Raw genomic sequence first — 25,345 nt, 5'->3', positions numbered from 1 at the left:
GAGATTAGGAGGCTGCTTCCATGGAAAACTGCACAACTGTGATGCTGAGTCATGGACATCCAAGTAACAAAGGGGCAAAAAGCCTTTCCGTTTCTGTATTAGACGCACATAGAAAGGAATTCATTATCATAGATGTGCTCTTTGTAGAAGCAAGAGTTTATGAAATATGAGAAGCAGTCTCTAATTTTGAGCGTTTTGGAAATTCAAGAAAATTCAGCTGGAAAAGGTGCAGATTTTGGAAGATCTAGAAAGCAGGTTATTGTGTGTAGCTGGTCTATAAGAGTCCACGACTCAAAACAAAGGGCTGAAAATGAGCACATTAGGTCCCCTGTAAAAGAATCAGAATCAGAAAAGGGTTTATTGCCAGGTATCAAACACATACTAGGAATTTGTTTTGGTGAAGTAGGTGCAGACACAAAATACAAAATATACAGAATATACAGTATAAATAAATGTACACCGACATGTTTTTACTGCACATGCGTGTGCCATGGGTTTTGACTTTTGTATTATTTAGAGTCTTTGTATTTATTTCTGTGATTAATTGTTTGGGGGCTGCACGGTGGTCGGGTGGTTAGCGCACAGACCTCACAGCTAGGAGACCAGGGTTCGATTCCACCCTCAGCCATCTCTCTGTGGAGTTTGCATGTTCTCCCCGTGCATGTGTGGGTTTTCTCCGGGTACTCCGGTTTCCTCCCACATTCCAAAAACATGCTAGGTTAATTGGCAACTCCAAATTGTCCATAGGTATGAATGTGAGTGTGAGTGGTTGTTTGTCTATATGTGCCCTGTGATTGGCTGGCGACCAGTCCAGGGTGTACCCTGTCTCTCGCCCGAAGACAGCTGGGATAGACTCCAGCACCCCCCGCGACCCTGGTGAGGAAAAGCAATAGAAAATGAATGAGTCTCTAATGTTGATATTAAGTTTGTTCAAGAAATTACCAACTTTCTAAAATGGCGTCTTTCTTTGAATTGTAAATACAGTCCTCCCTTGCAACTTCATGCTGTGAATTTCACTTTCAACAATTGTTTATTGTTTTAAATACATGCTGTGACAATGCACTAACAGGTATATTCATAATAATATGTAATACTTACAGTATTTTGATCATTTTATTCTTCCCTGAACGCACAGATTTCACAGAGCCTAGGTGGGATCTGAAAAGGAACTGACGCTACTTTCGTCAACAATAGCGGTGTAGAAAGCACGTGTCTGTTTGAAGCTACTAATCACGGCAGACTTTATGAGAGCCAGAGCCTTATCTTTTTGAGCCTGAATATAGCGAGGATGAGCTCCAAGTTTTAGAAGCTGAACCTGCAAGAAGAGAGAGAGTGATGGGGAGCAAGTCATTACACCGGCATGAGTTTGGTGGAGTACATGTGGAGCTCGGTAAACGTGTTTAGTAACATGTACGGTACATAGTGCTGTGCAGACACTCAACAACTCAACTGGGGAAGCATGACCACTTTTTTTTCACTTGAAATGTGTTTTTGCAGTACACAGTGAGTGGTAATGGTAACCTGCAGTGTAGCATTAGGCACACTTGCGCAGTAGCATCAAGCATTCTGCATGTACGGCTCACTGAATTACAAAAATATTTCATTTATAAATTCAGAAATTCACTTATCACGGTTGTAGCAGAAATAAATTAACTTGGTGGACGTAGTAGGTGTTTTAAATGGGACATATTGTGCTCATTTGTAGACTCCTATAGAGCAGTGACACACAATAACCAGTACAGAAAGCTTTCTAGTTCTTCCAGAATCTGCACCTATTCCAGCTGTATTTATTTGGATGTCATGCGTCATGTGTAAATGGTCTGTTTTAATGTATTCCGCCCACAGCCCGCCTCCAGTCACACCCACTCTGCTTTGGTTGGTCACACTCCCGAGTGTTTAGCACCGCTAGCTGCAAAGCCAACTTTATAGGAGTTGATAATAAACAGCAATTTATCTTTTTAAAATGTCCGCTTTTAACATACAGCTTTATGTGTTGACAGTCCGAAGTTTCTCAAGAAAAGTGGTTACTTCTAGACATCTCTCAGTGGTAAGTAGCTTTAGCATTTTAGCGTTTTTAGCAGTTTTCATTGGTAACGTCTAATGTGGTCATTACACTTTTTTTGTGTGAGTTATTTTGCGCCATGACACAAAATTAATTCTAATTTATAAGTCCCAATTCATCACTTAATACACTGATAAATAGTTACTTATTGCTTGCTCTTCACAATTTTGACTCTTCGACACAACCAAGTAACGTTGGGAAGGCGTTTGTCGGCTAGTCCAGCTGCATAAAGGCCCATGTTCACAAAACAGTCCAGTGTGAAATGCCGTTGACAGATTAAAATTCATATCTTTTGCTGGTAGGTAATCAGGAACTCTAACCATTAATGCCTGAAGGTGGCGTCTTAAGTAAACAATCCTTAGTCTTTAGTCAACAAATGTGACTTTCCCTCACATCCAAATAAACACTTTTTACAAGCCATTGCGAGCAACGTAAACACAGAAGCAAAGCTTCAACCACGCCCATATAGAAGCCTGCTCCTCTGTGACATCACAAAGGAACAGTTTTGCAACACCCTCTGAAACGGAGCGTTTTGAACCATCCCAAACTTCTTTCAGGGCTCACTTCCAAATGTTCAAACCTCATTATCTCTAACTTTGGCATTGTTTAACACAAGAATATAACATCGTAACTACAATTATAGGTTAGAAAAGTGGAAAAAATCATAATAGGTCCCCTTTAAGAACCAATCATAAACACTGAGACACACTTCAGTAATGTACTTATCACTTACTAGAACTGCTAGGGGACTCAACACTATTATTTTTTGTCTAACTCTGCTAATAAAAACGAAAATGATATAAGCCAAAATGTGCTTGCCTGCACTGCAAATATGACAAATATTTAACTGAATGAACATCAACCCCTTTACTATTTTTTAGCATCCATGTCATCATGAAGCAATCTTGTTCATCCTGTTAGGCATGAAGTAATTGCTCTGACACTGTGAGAGCCCGATACAGCGAGAAGCCCCGATCAAAAATGTGCCTTTTTCCACACTCCACATGCAGAAGTACATCAAAACACAAAATGGAGAGTGCAGCAGACATAAATCCAGGAGGTCCAGGCCTCTATGAAATCCCAATGATTCATACAGTTTGCTCCACATTTCGGTAATCCATTTAAGGTTGAAAGCTGCTATGTTGATCGCAGCTCATAAAAGTATATTCCTCTGCTAGCAGCCTGCCAGTGATACTAAAAGAACGGCAGCAGCAGGAGTTCAAAAGATGACTGTCAGTGGGTATTAAATAATAAGAGACAGGTAAAACAACTCACATTAAAGAGACAGATGTAACAAAGGCCTGAATGTTCATTGATGGTGCCTGGTGAGAAACAAATGACCAAGTCGGACTTTAATTGAATTAGAGAGTTCCGAAAAGACTAATTTTAGAGGCTGTAAACCTGCAGAGCAGACAATCAGACATGAGATGTAAGGCTGAATGTACTGAAAGGAAAAGAGGCAGGGTGAACCCTCTAATGGTTTGAATTTTTAAGGGAAAAACATCAGTGGAAAGACTACCCTGTAGCTTTCCTTTATATCTAAAAAAGCCCTCCTTTCATGTATTTGAACATGGAAGTCATACGCGAGGGGTGTAACTGTACGCCATAATCATGGTTCAATACGCACCTTGGTTTTAAAGTCTTGTTTCAGTTCATTTGGTGCAGTAACTGAGCTAATGTATGACTATACAGCAAGGCAGTAATACTAATAAATTCTTGTTCCTCATGTAACATGTTCCTCTGCACCGTAATGAATATTCCATACCTAATAATCTGATTACAAACCGTGCACCGCTATACTCACATCATATCTCATATCTTTTCTCCACGTAGAATTATGTTAAAAATAATAAGAATGAGGCTGCACGGTGTTGGAGTGGTTAGCGCGTAGCTCACAGCTAGGAGACCCGAGTTCAATTCCACCCTCAGCCATCTCGTGTGGGCATGTTCTCCCCGTGCATACGTGGGTTTTCTCTGGGTACTCCAGTTTCCTCCCACATTCCAATAGCATGCTAGGTTAATTGCCGACTCCAATGGCTCCTGTGATTGGCTGGCGACCAGTCCAGGATGTACCCCGCCTCTTGCCCCGCCTCGTCATGAAAAAATGAAAAACACTCGCAATGAACTTGTCAACCCATTAGAAATTGCAGGAGGTCATCAATATATCAATATAACAGTCAGGGTGTCCTCTTACAAAGAACACTAAACTCATCAGGCAGCAATTTAACACTCAAATGGTGTATCTAAGAAACAATGAGTTTAATTAAAATCCAACTATTTTAAAGTTTTCTCATAATGAATTGTGTCTGAGCAAAGAATTTCATCGGAGGACAACCAGCATAGAAAATTGATGGATGGACGGCTGGAGGGAGGCTGACATCACTGCAGCGACCCGGCAGGCACCAATGAATGCTTTGTTCAGACCCAATGCATTACGGGAAAACTTTTAAATTGATATATTTTTTTCACTTTAAACAAGTAATGTAACTTGTTTCTATGTTTCTTCGATACACCTTTTGAGTATTAAGTTGCTGTGTGATGAGTTTAGTGTTCTATGTAAGATGACACCAAACATCAAACTGTTATACTGAGTAGAACAACATTTAAAAGATTAGTAGTAGCACTGCTTCTCGTACTGAGATTATTTTGTTCCGTGTGTTTTGCTGATTTGCTTCATTAAAAAGATCGTTCATCGACCAACTGATCCTCATCCTTACAACGTCCAGGCAGACGCCACAATATTCATTCCTTTGTAATGCCAATGCCACACCATGTTATATTGCATTTTTGTATTTTATAGACGGTTTGCATAATTGCAACGTGTTTCAACTTAATACCCAAACCAGAAGAAATGTACAATATTAAAAAAGGAGATAACACTTTATGATGGTTTGTGTCATCTATTCATGTGGGAGGGAGTCTTTAAAAATTGCTTGGAAAAGGGCAAGCAAAACAGTGCACAGTGCATATGCACATATATTATTTATTGTGGCTTATTATTCATGTGAGAGCAACCGAAGCGAGAACTCTGGCCTGGCGAGACACTAAAATAAAGTTTGAGTGTTGCTTGCTCATCAGACTTATTATCCTCACAGGTCAGATTGCTGGTTGACAGAGCTGAAATGAGTTTTCTTGTTTCTCCCACTAAGGATGATCTCTGGAAAGGTGGACTATAAAAACAGATGAGTAGCCTCTCACACACCCCCCGCCGCCACCCCCGGAGTGTATGTGCTTTAGAAGAACCATTCCACTGCAGCCATCACTTACTGATTAATTGGAGTAAGAGCAGCAAGTACAGTTATCCAGCAACCTAGTATTTCTTTTTCACTCTTAAAAAGTACAGCTCAATGTTCACAGACACACTCAAAGAACCATTCTGGCACATTTTATTCACATGCAATTTTCTCCCCCTAATAGCGCGCGACACCGCCGGCACATTTGTCACAATCTCATTTTCAACATTGCGAGGTCGAGTACACTCGGAGGCATGTTAGTGGTTTTCCTCTTGATTTACTGCAGGTACTTGACTTAACACAGAGTCATTCTGTGTGATTGTCTAACATTACTTTTGTTGATGAAAAAGTCACGTCTGAGACTTTTGAAAAAGTCAGATAGCTAAATAACAATATTAAGTACCGAATAATAGTAAGATCATCTGTAATACTGCACAGGGAAGTACTTCAATTGACCTACAGTATTAACCATTTATTGGCAAATTTAATGGAACTCTAATCAGTAAAAAAGCAGATATATTTCAACGGAAAATAAGTACCGTATTTTCTGGACTATTAGTTGCCCCGAGGCCAAAAATGCATCATTAGGTAGGAATAATTTATTTTTATTTATTGCGGGTAATTTATTTTCCAAACTACTTGACCAAAACAGACATTACGTCCTCTTGGAAGGCAAGTTCTAACAATAAAAGAATAGAGAACAGGCTGAATAGGTGTAAGATATGCTAACACAATGGTTATTCAGCTACACAAAAAATAAACATGAACAGAAAAGGTGTCCAGTGTTTATGTAACGACTTATAGTCCGGAAAATACGGTAATTCAATTATTTTGATTTGATGACTAATAGTGAGTGAATATTACATTACATTGGTGTGGGGGCGGTCGGTGTGTTGTGCACTCCTCAGCAGCAGAGGGCATGCATGCACGTCCCACGTACATATATAGCCTTGACACAACCTGCACACAGCAAAAGTTCCTCCTGCACTAAAATTGCTACGTCGTGTCTGCGTGCACCCAAATCCGCTCAAATTTTGCCAACATTTTTTGAATGTAGACGGCACGTACTTACAAGTACATAAATTCCACAATTTCTGATTTCTCAATTAATAATATCAGTGTGACTCTTTGTGTAATTGATGAGGAGTCAATAAAAACTGTAATGCAGAGGTTGGATGAATGTCATGTCGTGGTCCTGCTCAGATAATAACAATTGATAGTCCCAAACAAATGGAAAGAACTGGTCCCAAAAAGGCGGTGTACACCTCACTAAATTCCACGAATGTGCTTCAAATAATTTCTGCTCCCGCCTCAAGGATACTAGGATACAAGGATACATTTTAAATATAAATTCAATATTTAACTGGACACATTTTTGAAATCCGAATTGTGTTCTGCTCTCCAAATATAGCAATGGAATCTTTATTTTCCTTGTCCCTTAATCTTAAGATGCAACGTCTCATTTTGCATGGTGTCACATAAAATGTTAAAATTAAGAATAGTTGTATGAAACCCTCAGTTTAAAGGGCAAGTCAATACATCAAGCAGAAGGTGGCACTGATTTTCTTTTCAGTATTTATTTTATATTTCATACAGAGTAGTGATTCTATTTAGTAATGTTTACATAGCAAACAAGAAACATATTCTGCATAATTATCTATACATTGCTACACCCACCGCAGGACACTACTGATTGTTAAATAGAAATGAATGCAAACAGTGTTAGCGGTTTAATGATTGTTTTTTTTCCACATTGACCTTGACCATTGCTTTGATGTGTCTGCATCTGCAGCTATGGCATCCAGCCAGTAAGACACCACTAACGAGTGCACTGTTGAAAGGCTTTTACAGGCACGATCAACGGGCCTCCGTGCCGGCCTTCGCCACGCATGCTGGCCTCAAACACGAAGTCGGTGTCTTCTATGTCCTCCCTCATCTGACATGCTCACACGTGGCGTAGCTGTCATGTCGGTCCTAAACGGCTGCCATTGCTGCACATCAAATGCATTGTCGGGCTCTGTTGGTGCGTGGATCTAGACCACAGGGAGGTCTACAAAGAAGTACAACATAGAGAAGAATGTGGATGCTTCACATCACGGCTATGAATCACAGGCTCCACTCTTCTGTGTGATAAATGTGCAGAGAAATGGAAGCACAAAACCATGCAACAGTAACAACATCATTTTGTGAGGTCAACCACCGCGTATGGTTTCTTCAAGATTCTGTAAAACAGTAAAGAATAACTGCATACAATTTGATGAGTATTGAAGAATCCGACATCAAACTCAAGAAGTTTTTTTTGCCTTTGCCATCAAGATATCACGATCGTGTGAATACCGAACAGGAAGTGACACTGAGTACACATTTTTTGGTAATGGTAATGGTTTTATTTCATTTGAACATGCATCAGATTACAATTGAATGCATCACATAATCAGTTCACAGTTCCACATGTCCAAAAGGAGTAGGAAGAAGCAAAGCTTATTAAATCCTACCCCTCCATCTGGTACTTTTACAATCAGTAACTGTTACATTTGTTCACTTCCTGCTTTCCTAATATAGTTTAAGGTTTTTTTATGTTTTATTTTTTTTTGTCACGTACCGAAGTACGAGGTGATATGACCATCCAATGACATAATGTGTACCATAGTAAGTGTCAATATAGTGATATATATAGCACATCATGACTGGTTCAAGACTCTTCATTCTTGTATTTAGCAAACATCAACTGCTTGTATTGTTTCTTGAATTGGCTCATCGTTGTGCATTGTTTGAGTTCCTTACTCAATCCATTCCATAGTTTGGGTCTTAAATGTTTGATCAGCTGATTGAACAGCCTATTTCAGTGTCAGGGTTGTTTGCAATAAATTGCCTACTTGCTCCCTTTTCTTCTTTTTGCACTTTGAAGCTCTACTAAGAACCTATTTAATATCAGACAGTGTAAAATACATTTCTGCTACTTTTCAAATGGTCCTTGTGATTCTCATTCAAATTGTGATCAGGAATGTGTAAGAGCATTTAGGGAATAGTCTTTTCTTCACTTCCTGTTACACATTACAAATGGTACATTTATCACCTTTACAACTGTCCTTTCTTCCTTCAGTGTGATCACGTAAATCCTAACCGACATTTATGAGTGCTCATCTGGAGTCAGTCCATGTTGGCTCGGTGGGTAGTTTCCTTACTAATCCCGCTCTATATGGCCTGATAACTGACTGGGAGAAGTGAAATAAAAGCTTTCCTGCATCTTCTGGTTGCGCTCCATGACTTCCTTGGGAATAGTGTTCCAGAGTGTCCACATTGGGCCATAAAGTCAATGACCAAGGAGGAGCATTGAGTTTATGAGAATGGAGCGGAGGATAAAATGTAATAGGTGGAACTACCAGAGTTCTTTTGGAATTACTTTTTTGTTTTTCTAAAAGGTTTTGTCCACATTTTTTCCGGGAGATGGCTACTTTGAAAAAAAAAAGAAGGGGCAGTCACAGGTCGTATTGTCATTTAATGGTATCCTGAGGCGCGGTGCAATTCAACTCATGGGGATGGCTTCAGCCGGACATCTTTGCGACTTGACTGCAGACCTCAGCAGTCAAGGTATCAATGTATGTCACCTTACGGCACATGGGGCCAAAACTCAAGGTCAACTTTCAGTTGGGGGTCGAATAGTAGTTCATTATTGTGGATGGACATTTTTATACAACGGAATGGGGGAAATGTGTATTTTTTTTATAAAAATACATGTTTGTGTCAATTCATTTCTATTTTCCGACCATGAATGAATTATCTCAATGTCTGGGCAAAAGCAGCATTATTCTATATGACCGCAATTCAACGCAGCTGTGGAAAAGGGGGATTATGTGTTTCTCCGCATTCTTTTTTTGTACTTTAAATTATCATATTTCACTGTCTCATGCCTACTTCAGGTGCAATAGTTTTAAAGTGGTGTCGTTTATAGTCGGAATCTGTATATAGCAAACATGCCGTAGGAATTCCTTATATATAAACTCTCTGTCCTCCCCCAAGCTCTGCTTCCTCTGCTCTGCCCAAAGCTCTGATCTCCAGCCAGTAGATCATGAGCTGCCAGTAGCTCCTAAACACTTTTCAATTAGCTCTCCAAAGATTTTATTCATTTATTATCAACTCCTATACCAACCGTTTTAGAAAGTGGGTTTTATTCGTGGTTAGGAAGAACTTTGGGCGTGTGACCAACCACAGCAGAGTGCACGTGCCTGGAGGCGGGCCGTGGGTGGAATAAATGGAAATAGACCATTTTGACGGGAAGCACAAATCCAAGGAAATACAGCTGGAATAGGTACAGATTCTGGAAGAACTATTGTGTGTAGCTGCTATATATGAACTCAATACAAAAGGTTGAAAAATGAGCATATTATACCCTAATACAGGCTGCATGGTGGTCGAGTGATTAGCGCGCAGACCTCACAGCTAGGAGACCCGGGTGCAATCCCACCCTCAGCCATCTCTGTGTGGAGTTTACAGTTTCTCCTCATACGTGGGTTTTCTCCGCTTATCCTCACAAGGGTCACGAGGGACCTGGAGCCTATCCCAGCTGTCGTCGGGCGAGAGGCCTGGACCGGTCGCCAGTCAATCACAGGGCACATATAGACAAACAACCATTCACACTCACATTCATACCTATGGACAATTTGGAGTCGCCAATTAACCTAGCATGTTTTTGGAATGTGGGAGGAAACCGGAGTACCCGGAGAAAACCCACGCATGCACGGGGAGAACATGCAAACTCCACACAGAGATGGCCGAGGGTGGACTTGAACCCGGGTCTCCTAGCTATGAGGTTTGCGCGGTAACTACACGACCGCCGTGCCGCCCCCAAATGCATCATGTTATATTTAAATTACTTATTGATTGGGTCTGGTAATACACATACATAGAACATTATTCTAAAATAATAATAAAAGTCCCCTAGGGGGTACCTTATATTCTCTGTAGTTGAGTTATTTCTTCAGAAAAAAAATATGCCACAATATGATATGATATGATTAAAATTGTAACTTGGTATTTTATATTATTTAGCATGGCACACCAACATATTGTTTTATTAATACCCTGCTGTGTCACTCAAAAGAAAATTGGTAGAGTTTATAACTAGCTATTAAAAAATATGTCCTTCTCAAGGAAATGGTAGAGACTGATAAATAAAGACTTGCAAAAACAAAGATGCAAATGGAAAAAGGACATGTAAGCACAAAAAGACAATGAAGCTGTGGCCGTTTTAAAAAAGGGTACGGCCTGTATCTCCTTGCGCTAAGCTCCAACCAAGCATGGCACATTAACAACAATGCAATTGACTAACTTTAAAGGAGGCTGCTCTAATTGGAAGATAAAGGAAGGCTTTTAGTGTGTAAGACCCAATTACCTCCATGCTGTTAGCACCTCGCCACTGATTGCATTCATTAGCGCCAGTCGTTATCATCCTTTGGCTTCTATCAAATTCCCCCCCAAAAAATCCCCTTATTCCTACACATTCCAGAATAGCTGGAAGTCACTCATAAAAGTGCTGATGGACTAATGGGTTTACATTTGAGTTGTGATTAGGGAGACAGGATCGTGGCTGCGGGGGGGGGGGGGGGTTGCTTGCTAACGCCATTTGGATCCATCCTGACACAGTCAGAACATCTGCATGCACTAAAACAGTTGCATTCCCGAAATAGTTCTCCCTCTCCATTTTTTTCCACACCTCCATGTGAAAAACATATTCTATCGTATTCTATCTGAAGCATTCTACCGTTCCAGCCTTTCATCCACAAGGAAAAGGCATTCTGGGTGCCCTGAAACTGGATTTTTTTCAAAACGACTTCCTGAGTGGGAAAATCTGTTGCCATGCAGACAACTTTTCTGAAAACAATGTTGTCGCCGTCATGTGACCAGAAGTGACAAGCCAAAATAGAAATACAAACATAATAGCTGAATATTTATATATACCACTTGGGTCGGTCTCACTGACAAACACATATGCTGCAGCAAGATAAAGTGTATGTGTGTGAATGAGAGGGACCCAAGTGGAAGAGTGAGGTTACAGGGAGAAGAGATACAGAAGGTGGAGAATTTTAAGTACCTGAGGTTAACAATTCAGAACAATGGAGATTGTGAAAAGGAGGTGAAGAAGCGTGTGTAGGAATGAAATGATGGAACGGGTGCAGAAATGTGTCAGGCGTTTCAGAAAAAAAATTAAAGGAAAAGGTATACAAAACTGTGGTGAGACCAGCCATGTTGTTTGGTCTGGAGACAGTGCCACTGAGGAAAAGACCGTAAGCAGAACTGGAGGTAGCAGAGATGAGGATGCTGAGGTTCACATTGGGAGTGACCAGGATAGATAGGATCAGGAACGAGTACATCAGAGGTACATTACATGTTAGAGGCCTTCGAGATAAAGTCAGAGAGGCCAGACTGAGATGGTTTGGATATGTCCAAAGGAGAGGTCGTGAATATATTGGTAGAAGGATGCTGCGTTTAGAGCTGCCAGTTAAGAGGCGTAGAAGAAGACCAAAGAGGAGGTTTATGGATGTAGTGAAGGAGAACATGAGGGTAGTTGGTGTGAGAGAGACAGATGCAGAAGACAGGGTTGGATGGAGAAGATTGATGCTCGGGGAGAACATGCAAACTCCACACAGAGATGGCCGAGGGTGGAATTGAACCCTGGTCTCCTAGCTGTGAGGTCTGCGTGCTAACCACTCGACCGCCGTGCAGCCCTGCAACTCAAATACTGCAAAGCAAATTAGTATTTGCTGGGTTGAACACATCAGTTATATTTAACAGCTCAGATTTGACAAAAAGCTTCTAAAATATACTTTTAGAGAGACACAGAGAGAGCGAGTGCAGCACTTCTGAATGCTTTTTACTGCCATTTTAACACTAGTCCATGTCTTTGGTCCAAGTGGACCAAGCCACATGATTTCCCTTGCAAGCAGATCAAGACCCATCATTCAAACAGCCCGCTTGTTTGGTGCAGATAAATGTGAACGCACCCTTAAAGTTTTTTGGTGCTGGGTCGGGTCCTCCATTACGACTAACAAGACAATAAGGAGGCTTTAGTCAATCCCTTTTAGTGTGCGAGCCATTCCAGAGTGTGTGAACACAAGCATTAGAATTCTCTCCGTGTCCACACTGTCCCCCCACTCGGCTTCACAAGCACAAACAAAAAGGATCCAAGGCCACACACAGCCACTCATAGCTCATCTATACAGCTGCCATTCAGGGGCGTATCGCCACAGACGTTTGACGGTTTTCTAATCTAGGAAGCTGCCACGGCGAGACGGGGCCACCTCACCTCTGTCATCAACACGGCGCATCTCAAACAGCTCCACATCTCCATCTCAATTTCACTCTGCTGTCACTGCCCTGCCATTGCGGCGTCCATCTGCTCTTTGGAGGACCGATGCTCCAAAAATGTGTGGGGGTGACCCACTGGGGATGTTATCATGCTAGCCCTGAGGGAGGCTACCATGGTGACCCCCTGTATCACTACTGTGCAAAAGTCTGAGGCCACCACTTGTTCTGTCTGGCAGTCACATACAGTTGGGAAGATTATGCAATTTATTCATAACCGATTTTTACAAAAAAATTTGTAGAGTTGTGGTGCACAGATATTAAATATTCCACAACATTCAAATGCAAACTTGAGCACAGTTGCTTAGTATTAATGTATGTGCGTGTGTATATGTATGTAAACCTGAGAAGTCATTTTGTTCACAATTTGCCGGAGCATTCAAGAGCTTAATAACTTACATTTAAAAATGTAACAGAGTTCACGACCTTACTGCATAGATTTTCCTCTCTCGAGAAGAGGAAGAAGAAGACTCTACCTCACGATGCATCTCACAGCCTCCTCACCGGGGAAAATGTTTTTCATTCCCTCTCTTCCAGTCAACATTTCCGAGTTTGCCCTTTCCATCACACAAGCTTGAATGCTGCTTTTAAAAAATATACACGGTGAGATTTGCTCTGGAGAAAACAAATCTCAGCTATAGGTGCAGTCGAAACTCCATTCAACTAAACTTTAAAGAGTTACACAACAATGTCAAATCTTGCAAAATTCTGTTTAATTAACATCTAAATGGTTGCATTTTAATTAGCTTTTGTTTTTACTGTGGGGCAACCACACAAGGGTACCAATGATGGAAAAAGGAAACATTATGATGAAGGTAATACAAATGAGCATGCAAGCTGGAAAAGCCGCACGTGTCTCTGCAATCATTCTAAATGTCCTATTCGTTATAGGTAAAGGTATCTCTATTGCATAATTAGCAATAATCTTTTACCAAAAGTAGCTACACAAATTGTATACACAAATCAGATGGTTGTTTCATTTTTTTAAATCATATAATGCTTATTTATATATTTATATGACACTTAAAATGGCTGCACGGCGGTTGAGTGGTTAACAAGCAGGCCTCACAGCTTGGAGACCTGAGTTTAATTCCACCCTCCACTCTCTGTGTTCTCCCCGTGCATGCGTGGGTTTTCTCCGGGTACTGCGGTTTCCTCCCACATTCCAAAAACATGCTAGGTTAATTGGCGACTCCAAATTGTCCATAGGTATGAATGTGAGTGTGAATGGTTGTTTGTCTATATGTGCCCTGTGATTGGCTAGCAACCAGTCCAGGGTGTACCCCGCCTCTCACTCGAAGACAGCTGGGATAGGCTCCAGAAACCCCAAACGACAGCGAAAATTAATGTTTTTTGATATAATGTTTGTTGAATTGGGCAGCACGGCGGTCAAGTGGTTAGCACACAGACCTCACAGCTAGGAGATCAGGGTTCAATTCCATCTCTGTGTGGAGTTTGAATGTTCTCCCTGTGCATATGTGGGTTTTCTCCTGGTACTCCGGTTTCCTCCCACATTCCAAAAACATGCTAGGTTAATTGGCAACTCCAAATTGTCCATAGGTATGAATGTGAGTGTGAATGGTTGTTTGTCTATATGTGCCCTGTGATTGGCTGGCCACCAGTCCAGCTGAGATAGGCTCCAGAAAAAGCGGTAGAAAATGAATGAATGAACGTTTGTTGAATTGTCATGTATTGTTTGCACAATCTTACGGCCATAACTCATGTTAATTACCTGTATGATGAATAAAGGTTTTATGTTGTTGATAGTTTGATGCTGGACCAGCACTAAACTGATGGTGGTGGACTTTGGAGGTTCCACTGTATATAAATAGCTGGCTCATGAGACCCTTATTTGACTCAGTACGTCGCAACATCAGAGCCAGAAGGTACTTAACACACTTACATTCTCTACAGACCACTTTGCCCCCCCCACTCCCGTTCCCTCGCCACTCTTTCATGACCAGCTAATGAATGTAGATGGTGCTCTGGGGCGGAGGGGGGGTAGAACAGCGGTCTTATTAAAGGCGGTGATATGAGAGTCCGTGTGGCCACATCGCAAAAGGTTGAACTGCTCCGGCGCAGGTAAACCAGAGGGGCTAAAGAGGTTTGTTTATTGGGCCCACCTTGACTTGACCTCTTCAGGCGTGGTCGTGCTTATCAAAGGGTCAGCGCAGCCTGGGGGGTAGGCATCGCGAGGCTGCTCGCTCCTAATAACCAACACTAAAGCAAGCAGGCAGCGACGTAAGCCCGCGGATTAAGCGCCTTAGCCAATATGTTTGCAGTCAAACAAATGGGATTTAGAAGCACACTGTCACTGTCAAAAAAAAACATGTGTAGACAGTCTATATAGACTCAAATATATCCATGCACATCATGAAAAGTCAACGGGTGAATCCCAACCTCACCACCAGCCACCCATTTCATACTACAAGGCATGAAAGTTGTAACTTGGTCGCCTAGAACGTTGAATAAATGCATCATGGTTCCTAAAATATGCTATTTAGCTGGAAAAACAATGGATGAGTTCCAAAACCTGGTGGTGTGCATCTGAGCAATCAAGTAAGGCGGAAATGGGTACATTTTTACTGTTATCTAATTCATACACTTATCAGACAGACATGAACATATGCTACAAAAACCTGAGTAATTTCATCGTGTTTCAGTTTGTATTATTACCCTGAGGTTAAAAATAATATATGCAACTCACTCCGAATGACTTTTTTTGAAACCAAAAAATACAATATAAGAACACTACTCTTACCCAATAGTGGTTGAAAAAAAAATTGCTAATTTTTCTTCAGTCAGAATAAATTAACTTCCGTTCATAGTGGTCACTCGCAGTTGCCTCGTATTCACGTACATTCACGTATATTCAGCGACCGTCAATTTGGATTCATTGTGTTGTGATATACAGCCAATGATACCTAACATTACCAGCTAAACTTTGCCAAATTGCTATCGTTAGCTGACAACAAACATAACTGTGTTATGTCAGCATGGCATATATAAAGTACTCAAAGCAGGAAGAGGCGGGATATAATGTTCGCAGTACTTCGGAATGTTTCCTTTTAACATCCATCCATCCATTTTCTATGCCGCTTATCCTCACTATGCTGGAGCCTATCCCAGCTGTCTTCGGGAGAGAGGCGGGGTACACTCTGGACTGGTCGCCAGCCAATCACAGGGCACATATAGACAAACAACCATTCACACTCACATTCATACCTATGGACAATTTGGAGTCGACCATTTTTGGAATGGGGGGTAGGAAACCGGAAAAAACCCACGCATGCACGGGGAGCATTTTAATGCTAACCACTCAACCACCATGCAGCCGTCCTTTTAACAATTTCATTCAAAAATTGGGGATTTTTTACAGTAAAATAAAGAAAATAAACAGTGTAATTGCCTAAATGAGAGGTCACACATATGTGGTAGTGACTGATAATGTCAATGTCATCTGTAAATTGGAAAATTGTTAATCCCAGTTCACTGCCATGAGTGTTTAATTGGATGGGCGTGGAATCGAATCACTTTTCTTCGTACAGCATCAACAAAGTTCACAGAAGACCAGTTTGGAAACTACCATCGAGCGCTAAGAATGAACGCCAATGGAAACGTGCAATATGTCAACCACCAAAAGCAAACTCTAGTCCCATTATTTTTCCGGAACTACACTCAGAACTTCCAACTCAGAGGAACAGTAATTCTGACAAAACACTTTCTTCTTCTTCACCTGCTTTTATCTTTGTCTTCATCTGCCAACACACCCAGTGTGTGTGCATCCCTTAAGGTGCAGCCGCTCGGTCACGAACATGTTTGTGATCCTTTGTCCAATCAAAGTGTTTGGCTGCTAGAGGTTTAGTTAGTTCAGACGCTGCTGAGCCATTTGATTGTCGTGCAGTGGAATGAGGCTCATTATTTCAATGTGTAGTCACAGTTTGTGCCCTCCCGCCCAAGGACCAGGACATCTATCCATGAAAGGAAATCACTTTGAAAGGTCTGGTCCTTGGACACATATACACACACACACACACACACAAAGATGCACGGACACCATTACTGTACTGGTGCATGAGAACTTTTTCACTTCTCAACTCTTTAACAACTTGGGAATCAGCCCACAAACACAGCATCGCCTTGCTAAATAATGTAGAAGTATCATTGGCTGGGCTAGTTCTTAATGATCACTTCAACCGAGACCAATGCTTTTTTGCAGCGGATTCAAAACAGCAGAAACCCCTGTGATATAGAGGATCTTTGGCTCGTGACTATGATTTTTGTAATAAGTAATGAAAACAGCAGAGTGCTTCTGTCCTATTTTGGGATCTTTGACAAGCAGTTTTTGTCAGGTAATAACAAAACAAATAGAGAACCTTTGATTGGTTCCTAAAAAAAAAACAGTAGTGGCCACTTCCTGTCATATGGAGGATCTTTGATTACAGATTCCAAAAACATTCTAGGTTAATTGGCGACTCCAAATTGTCCATAGGTATGAATGTGAGTGTGAATGGTTGTTTGTCTATATGTGCCCTGTAATTGGCTGGCGACCAGTCCAGGGTGTACACCACTTCTCGACCAATGACAGCTGGGATAGGCTCCAGTACCCCCTGCAACCCTTGTGAGGATACGCGATAGAAAATGAATGAATGAATGAATGAATGAAAAACAGCAGTGTTCCTGTTATATACAAGGTTATTGAAAAGTAACTCCCTATTTTAAAATATATAATTTAATCATATGTTGTAATATTTTCTCATTTTTTGTGTCTGCTCCATGATGTATGGAATTAAATCTATGTTATGAATTCAATCTATGGCGAATACGAAAAGTCATGTCTTCCACCCCAAAAGAGTTCCTTGTGAAATCAGTTAATGCGTTTCCCAAGCAGCTTGAGAAATTGGTGGCGCCCATATCGAAATTTAAATAAAACACCATGCAATACACTTTCTTCATGTTCGTTTCTTGGAAAAATTATAGTTCAGAGATGAATTATAAGTACTTAAAAATAGGGAGTTACATTTCAGTCATCCCTTGCAGGATTTAGTGCTTTTTTGCAGTGGGTACCTAAAAAATAGAGGATCTTTGATTAGCGTTTTTGCAGTAGTTCCTGAAAAACAGCTATGCTTTCCTGTTATATAGAGGATCTTTGACTAGTGCCTTTTGCGGTGTTTTTCCTTAAAAGCAACAGACCACTCATTTTGTATAGAGGATGTTTGACCAGCCTTTTCATCGAGAAATTCCTATAGAAAAACAGCAGTGCTCCTCTTGGACTATTCCTGCCATGTAGAGAATCTTTGACTAACATTTATGCATTTCTGACTTGTATTTTATGAATTAGAAAAATAAAACAGCGGACCCCTCCTGTAATATATAGTAGATTCAGAGATATTTTTTTTAAAGTTTGCTTTAATTAATTGCATGCATGCATGAGACATACCTATGTGGCTCCGGTGTGATGATGCACTGCTGAATTGCCCCCAAAGAGACACCATGCAGACGGTCAGCAGCAGCGCCTTTCTACACATTCTCTGCAGATCCCGCTCCTTCATTCTGCATAGAAAAATACAAAGACAATATTTGAATATAAAGACATATTTGCATTATATCAGTGACTCTCAAATACTGTCGGGATGGGTGCGAGAGATTTTCATTTCAGTACAAGCCTGCCAACATGTACATATTTATAGTACTCAACACACAATTTGACTATTGAATACGCTTGTATACTCTCCATTTTGTTACATTTTCCAGGTTTCATTTTCAAGTTTAGGGCTGCATGGCGGTCGAGTGGTTAGCGCGCAGACCTCACAGCTAGGAAACCTGAGTTCAATCCCACTTTCGGCTACCTCTGTGTGGAGTTTGCATGTTCTCCCTGTGCATTCCACATTCCAAAAACATGCTAGGTTAATTGGCGACTCCAAATTGTCCATAGGTATGAATGTGAGTGTGAATGGTTGTTTGTCTATATGTGCCCTATGATTGGCTGGCGACCAGTCCAGGGTGTACCCCACCTCTCAATTAAAGACAGCTGGGATAGGCTCCAGCACCCCCTGCAACCCTCATGAATGAATGAATGAGTACCAAGTTCAGTCTGTACAGTCCGAATAAATGAATAGATATTAGCAGTTTCTCTAGTATCTCATATCGAGGGGGTGTGAAAACATTTCTGTCCCTTGTCGGGGGCATGACAGAAAATAATTGAGTGTACAGTGCAAGCAGAATCAAGTGGATTTTAGTCCAGCATACCCCTTCTGGTCTTTGAGGCCATCAATTAGAGTAGCACCTTGGATTTAGTGTTCGTCTCTGCTACAGTGGGGATTTACTCCATGTGGCCTACGACTACCACACAAATGTAGCCTCACATCAATTAAAAACCTTACTTTCAAGCTAAAGTTATTTTTAATTTAATGGGAAACCAAAGGACTCATTATAAGCCAAGTGGTTTGTGGTCTTTCTACATTTTAACTGTCTTCCCATTATATTGTCCACCCATCTGTAGACAATATTCACTATTAAATACACTAAGCACTTAGATGTGCACCGTTGTGCGCAAAGTCGAAATAGCCCGGTGGTCTATAAGCACTCTGAGTCCTATTTGGTCCACTACTGCTCTGCATCGGAGAGTGAGAGGCCCATAGAGAACGAAACACAAGCCGTCCAATCAGTGGCTCATGTCCCTGCCAAAAGGACTGCCCTGGTGGACTCCGTCTTAGAGCTGTGTTCCAGTGCAGCTCCGTCAGAGGAATAAGTGCTTGGTTTCTCTACTGGCAGATTCATGTCCTGGTTCTCTTGCAAGGACAAATGAGCGCATGATATGTTGACTGTGACTGGCTTTGTACTGAGAGCCAGAGACTCTTCGTTTTGGATCAACATCAGACAGACCATGTATTATGATCACACCAACAAACAGTCTGTAACATGATCACTGGATTCCTCAAGGTGTCCTTTGGATATTTACATGTAGGTTTAAGATCATCGGGTGTCTCAGCCAAACACGGCCATACAGCTCAAAGGGTTTTTTAGTTTTTCCCACGCTTGAACTTCACACAAACGGTGAAATTTTGTTTAAATCTACATACACCATTGTGTTGCCTGTACTATTATTTTTAAGTCTGACCCCAAAATTGCATTGACTTGACATTTCTCACACAACTCAATGCTCTCAAACACCTACTGTAACTTTTGGGTGTTTAGATTCACCACAACATTTGGGACACATCTTTAGGAGACCCAAAAGGACATGTGTATAAAATTTGAGCAACATTGGTTGAAAAAAATAGCTGCCATAAAGCAAAATGCCATTGCAGGGGGCACGGACAGGAAGGTTTTTAATTGATATGAGGCTACAGATCGGTATTGGCCGATATCAGCGAAAAAGGACGGTATCGATGTCGGCCGATACTTGCTTTAAAATGCAGATCCTCTGCCAATCAGCTTCACCCCCGCTGCAGCATCCAGAACAAGCATGTCTGCCGTGTGTGGGACTTCCTGTCTTTGTGTGATAAAATCTATGCACCCTGCAAAACGTGCATAATGCAATCAAAGATTTTGATTTGGATCGGGGCCGAACACTTGGCAGCGTGTGGTGAGTTTATTTTAGCGCCAAAATTATAATAAAGTTAAGCAATAGCACACAAGTTTGAAAATCTATTTACACCGGTTTCTTTAATAGTAGCATAATTGAATCATACTTTAATTGCGTTACTACGAGCGACGAGTTCCGTTTAAAGACACTACGTCATTTAAGTTGAGTGAATTTTCTAGGATTTCTGAGCATACATAAATGCAGCAATTTAGACTTCCAAAGTGAGTGATAATAATATCCATATATTATACACTTTATTTGCATCTCTGTTTATTTAGAACACACATACACACATAATAAAGACATTGTTGTGATGTTCGGAGTGTCGGTAAATGCATCTTGTGTCCTCGTTGTCTAGTGACAATGAAGTGTCGTTGCAATGACGAATGGACTACCGAGCATCAGACTTTGCTCTGCGGGCGCCATCGTCTGTTCTGTCACAACAATGAGCTGTGGCTTTAATGGAATTAATTAATTAGTTATCACCATTAAAGCACCATTTTTGATAGCCATAATATACCATATAGCCATATATAATATATATATATATATATTCCAAAGAATATTTTTCCAAAGAAAAACACATTTTTATCCATTTCACAAACAATCAGGGCTGCACAGCGGTCCAGTGTTTAGGGCGCAGACCAGGGTTCAATTCCACCCTCGGGCATCTCTGTATGGAGTTTGCATGTTCTCCCCCATGCATGCGTGCATGCAAGTTAATTCGCGACTCCAAATTGTCCATAGGTATGAATGTGAGTGTGAATGGTTGTTTGTCTATATGTGCCCTGTGATTGGCTGGCGACCAGTCCAGGGTGTACCCCGCCTCTCGCCCGAAGACAGCTGGGATAGGCTCCAGCACCCCCTGCGACTCTTGTGAGGAAAAGCGGTAGAAAATGAATGAATGAACAAACAATTAAAATTAATCAGATGATTTTCAAAGAACAATGTAAATTTTTGCATAGAGGCCTACTATCAACAACTGTCAGTCCTCTGCATCAATCTCCTGGTATGGCTGCTAATCCAAGTTCATCATTTTATAAAGCTAATAGATTATTAGAAAACCTATCTAAAAATCAAAACTAAAAATAAAATCTCTTACCATGCTGTTAACTACTCCCTTCAGAGAGCAGCACAAACTGGGTCTAACAAGGACATAAAAACGATGCACAACTGTGCAAGAAGACAAATATCTGAGAGTGTGTAGTTTAAGACAAAGACGCCTCACAGGTCGTCACCTGGCAGCTGCACTAAATAGTAGCCGTCAAACACCAGTGTCAGTATCAACAGTGAAGCGGCGACTTCAGGATGCTGGACTTCATAGCAGGACTGCCAAGAAAAAGCCATATCTCAGACTAGCCAAAAAAATTTGATCCCAAACTTTTGAGCGGTAGTGTATATATATATATATATATATATATATATACGTATATATATATAAAATTTAATGCTTTCATGCTATACGTATACGTCAAAGTAACTATAATGTGAGGAAATACCAGATTTTATACAGTGAGTGGTTTATGTTGTCGGCACAAAGGAAGAGAGTGTCGCCCACGGCGTCACCGCATGTTATCTTCCCGTCTTCTCTCAACCAAACGTTTGAGACAGTGTTTAGATAAGACGTAAACAAAACCACTCGCCTTATTTTTGCCCTCTCACCACCTTAAGCTCGAACTACACATCAGCTGTAAACACTCCGTCGTCATCTTGTTGTGGCAGTGACAGCAGCACAGGCGAGTCACATCGGCCCGCCGGGTGTGACTACATTGCAAACATGTGCGTCTTGTCTGTCATTCCGTTTTGGACGAGTCTTGTCCTTGTAATGAGTACCTGTGAGAATCACTACAAATAAAAGAGTTTGGGATCAAACGCCACGTCCAACAGCAACAACAACAACAACAACTATATTCCAGGATCTCATTTAGCGCCAGCTCGTTATCCCAAAATAACAAATTGGATTACATAAAAAAAAAAACTTGCTCATTACATGGCAAGTGCTTTACAAGATGCACACTGTGTTAAGTGGCACAGACATAAAATACACATTTAGGGGGAAAACTATTGAAAATAAAAAGATTTTGAAATGGGAAAGCACAATTACAGTGCAGTGATAATAAAACTTTTGCAGGGATCATAAAATGAGACCTAATTGTGGTTTTATTTTATTCATATTACATCAGCCTTAAATCACTGACGTACAGCTTGTTAAAAAACTACAATACTATAAAGAGCTAGTGGAGAATGGTTGCAGTTTCCTATGTCCTGATGACATCATTTACAGTACATATAGTATATATATATATATATATACGTATATATATATATATATATATATATATATATATATATATATATATATATATATATATATATATATATGATGACACATTTTCTATGGAAAAATGCTCTTATATTTGTGTCAATGTATGACGCTTATGTTGCTGGGTGACATAACGTCAAATTATGAACAAAATATCATCACTTTCATCAGAAATTAGTGATAATGTTTCACCTGTAAACCTGCAGACGTATCATAAAGGAACCCATATTTGAACATATACTGTTAAGATAACATGTAATGCATAAACCAGTCGCTAAATCGTCAGCTTTCCGGCTGCCACCTTAAAAAGTATCATTTAATGGCATTACTGGCTTTGGTGATGAGCCACCTGGTGTCGTCCACCTGCTGGAATCATTTCTCTAATGAGCGTCACCGCCAGGCCACCTGAACACGACCACACTCAAGATGGAAATATGTTAGCTACATTACACTGAAATCTGCTGTGGAGGCCATCTGTGACTCGATGCTCACTATAGACGTTTCATTGTAAGTAAGCAGAGCTGTTGCTGTTGATGTTGGGCATGCTGTCATATAAAGGATCTTTGACTAGTGTTTTTGCATTATGTTCTTAAAAGCAGCAGATTGTTCCTGTCATGTATAGGATCATTGACGACTAGATGTTTTGGCTAGGGGCTGCATGGCGGTTGAGTGGTTAGCGCGCAGACCTCACAGCTTGGAGACATGAGTTCAATTCCACCCTCTTTGTGGAGTTTGCATGTTCCCCCCGTGCATGCGTGGGTTTTCTCCGGGTACTCCGGTTTCCTCCCACATTCCAAAAACATGCTAGGTTAATTGGCGACTCCAAATTGTCCATAGGTATGAATGTGAGTGTGAATGGTTGTTTGTCTATATGTGCCCTGTGATTGGCTGGCGACCAGTCCAGGGTGTACCCCGCCTCTCGCCCGAAGACAGCTGGGATAGGCTCCAGCAATCCTTTGACTAGTTCTTTGGCAATATATCCTTAAAAACATCACATTTCTCCTGTCATGAAGATGATCTTCCTGATTAATATATTTTTTACCGGGTCCTGAAAAACAGTGTCTCGCTCCTGGCATATAGAGGATCTTTGATTGGTGTTTTGCAATACAATCGTTCCTCACAACATTGCAGTTTGAATTACACAGATTCACTCTATAACATACATCCATTTTCTGCACCGCTTAGCCTCATGAGGGTCACAGGCATGCTGGAGCCTATACCAGCTGTCTCCGGGCGAGAGCGGGGTACACCTTATTAGTAGCTTATTAGTAAAATAAATAAATAAATATATATTCATGTATTTATGTTCTACTGCTTTTTATTATTATTTTTATTTTTAATTTAATATATATATATATATATATATATATATATATATATATATATATATATATATATATATATATATATATATATATATATATATATATATATTGCAATGTGTTTTTCCTAACTTCAGCATGTTCAAGCAAGAAAAATGCTTAAATAGACTAAAACACAACTACTGTATAAGGCATTAAGAAGAGTCATTGAAATTATGACGGGTCGTATTCTACACTGACCACTAGGTGTCAGTAATGTTACTGTAATGTTTGGTAAGACACACCACTACATTATGCAATATATCCTTAAAAGCAGTAGATCGCTCCTGTCCAATTGACAATATTTGACGTGTGGTTTTGCAGTACGACCTTGGTCAGTAGCAGTAACTGCTACTAACTGCTGTTCTAACTGTGGTCTTCAATGAACTGTGTAACCTCAAAAGTTGAACAATTCACTGGTCAAATAGGAAAAAAGTACCTAGGCAGTACATGGGCAGTTTCCCTATGTAATAGTGTCTGTAGATGTGTGCGCATTGAGAAAAACGCGTGTGCGTATGTGTGATATTCAGGTATTCAAGCCGTTCATTGACCTTGAGGTTAACTCGTGACAGCTTATGAAATCAATTTGCTGTCTTGAGTCCAACGCCTTTTTAACATCAGAAAGAGTGTTTGCGATGAGAGCGCCCCTGCCTGAGGGATGAACTGCAGTAATGTGTGTATGCGTGTGTAGTCATCATAGCTTAAAAACCTTCAAATGATTCATATTACATGTCTCACTACTTCAGTGTGTCAAAGCCCATTGACCCATCTGGTAATTAACTGTATGGCAGGTACCACAGTTCTTTAAGACGGTGATACGTGATTATTACAAATAGTGTAAAACTAAGATGGGAACGACATCAAATTAAAAGCACAAACTGAAAATTAGCGAGCATGAATTAACTTAAGGTTTCATATTGAACAAATATGCACTTTAGCACAAAACGTGAAATTCTAGGTAGTTAGGATTTTAGTTAATGTATTTGTTTATCATAAATTTTCCTGTGGCCCAGTTTGGTCTCTTCCACACGATGGACCGGTGTGGACACAAATAAGGAATCCTCACAAAATTATGGATTTACAAATGATTTATTGTTCATGTCATGAATAACTAGTGTTCAAATGTGGTTTGTTTTATGATGACAGTTTAAAATCATATTATTAAATCATTTTGCAATATTATTATAATTATTTTCAGGCAATTTTGTGGAAAAGTCTATTCAATTGTATAATTAAATATGGAAAACATGAATATGAAAAAAAAATAAAAAAAAACATAATTAAATATACAGATTTTTTGTATTTAATTTTTTTATTGTGTTAAAAAAATATAATAAAATAATAAAAAAAATTAAAAAAAGTAAAATATTTCTGAACAAGCTTTGATTTCTTTGTCATATCATGTTCTAATGTAAT

At 40.3% G+C, this 25,345-nt stretch overlaps 1 protein-coding gene across 1 annotated transcript in view; it reads right to left on the bottom strand.

Moving 5' to 3' along the window:
* tafa3a (TAFA chemokine like family member 3a) overlaps window positions 1-25,345 on the bottom strand; it is a 78,677-nt gene that overhangs the window by 13,950 nt on the left and 39,382 nt on the right. Inside the window, exon 2 of the mRNA XM_058055230.1 lies at window positions 18,098-18,210. Coding sequence (XP_057911213.1) covers window positions 18,098-18,209 — 112 coding nt within the window. The 5' untranslated portion in view covers window position 18,210. The remainder of the gene's footprint in view (window positions 1-18,097; window positions 18,211-25,345) is intronic.

This window comes from Doryrhamphus excisus, chromosome 18 (genome assembly GCF_030265055.1).
Source record: "Doryrhamphus excisus isolate RoL2022-K1 chromosome 18, RoL_Dexc_1.0, whole genome shotgun sequence".
Classification (NCBI taxonomy): domain Eukaryota; kingdom Metazoa; phylum Chordata; class Actinopteri; order Syngnathiformes; family Syngnathidae; genus Doryrhamphus; species Doryrhamphus excisus.
Note: the sequence above shows the minus strand (reverse complement) of the source record. Positions and strands in the feature narration are given on the sequence as shown.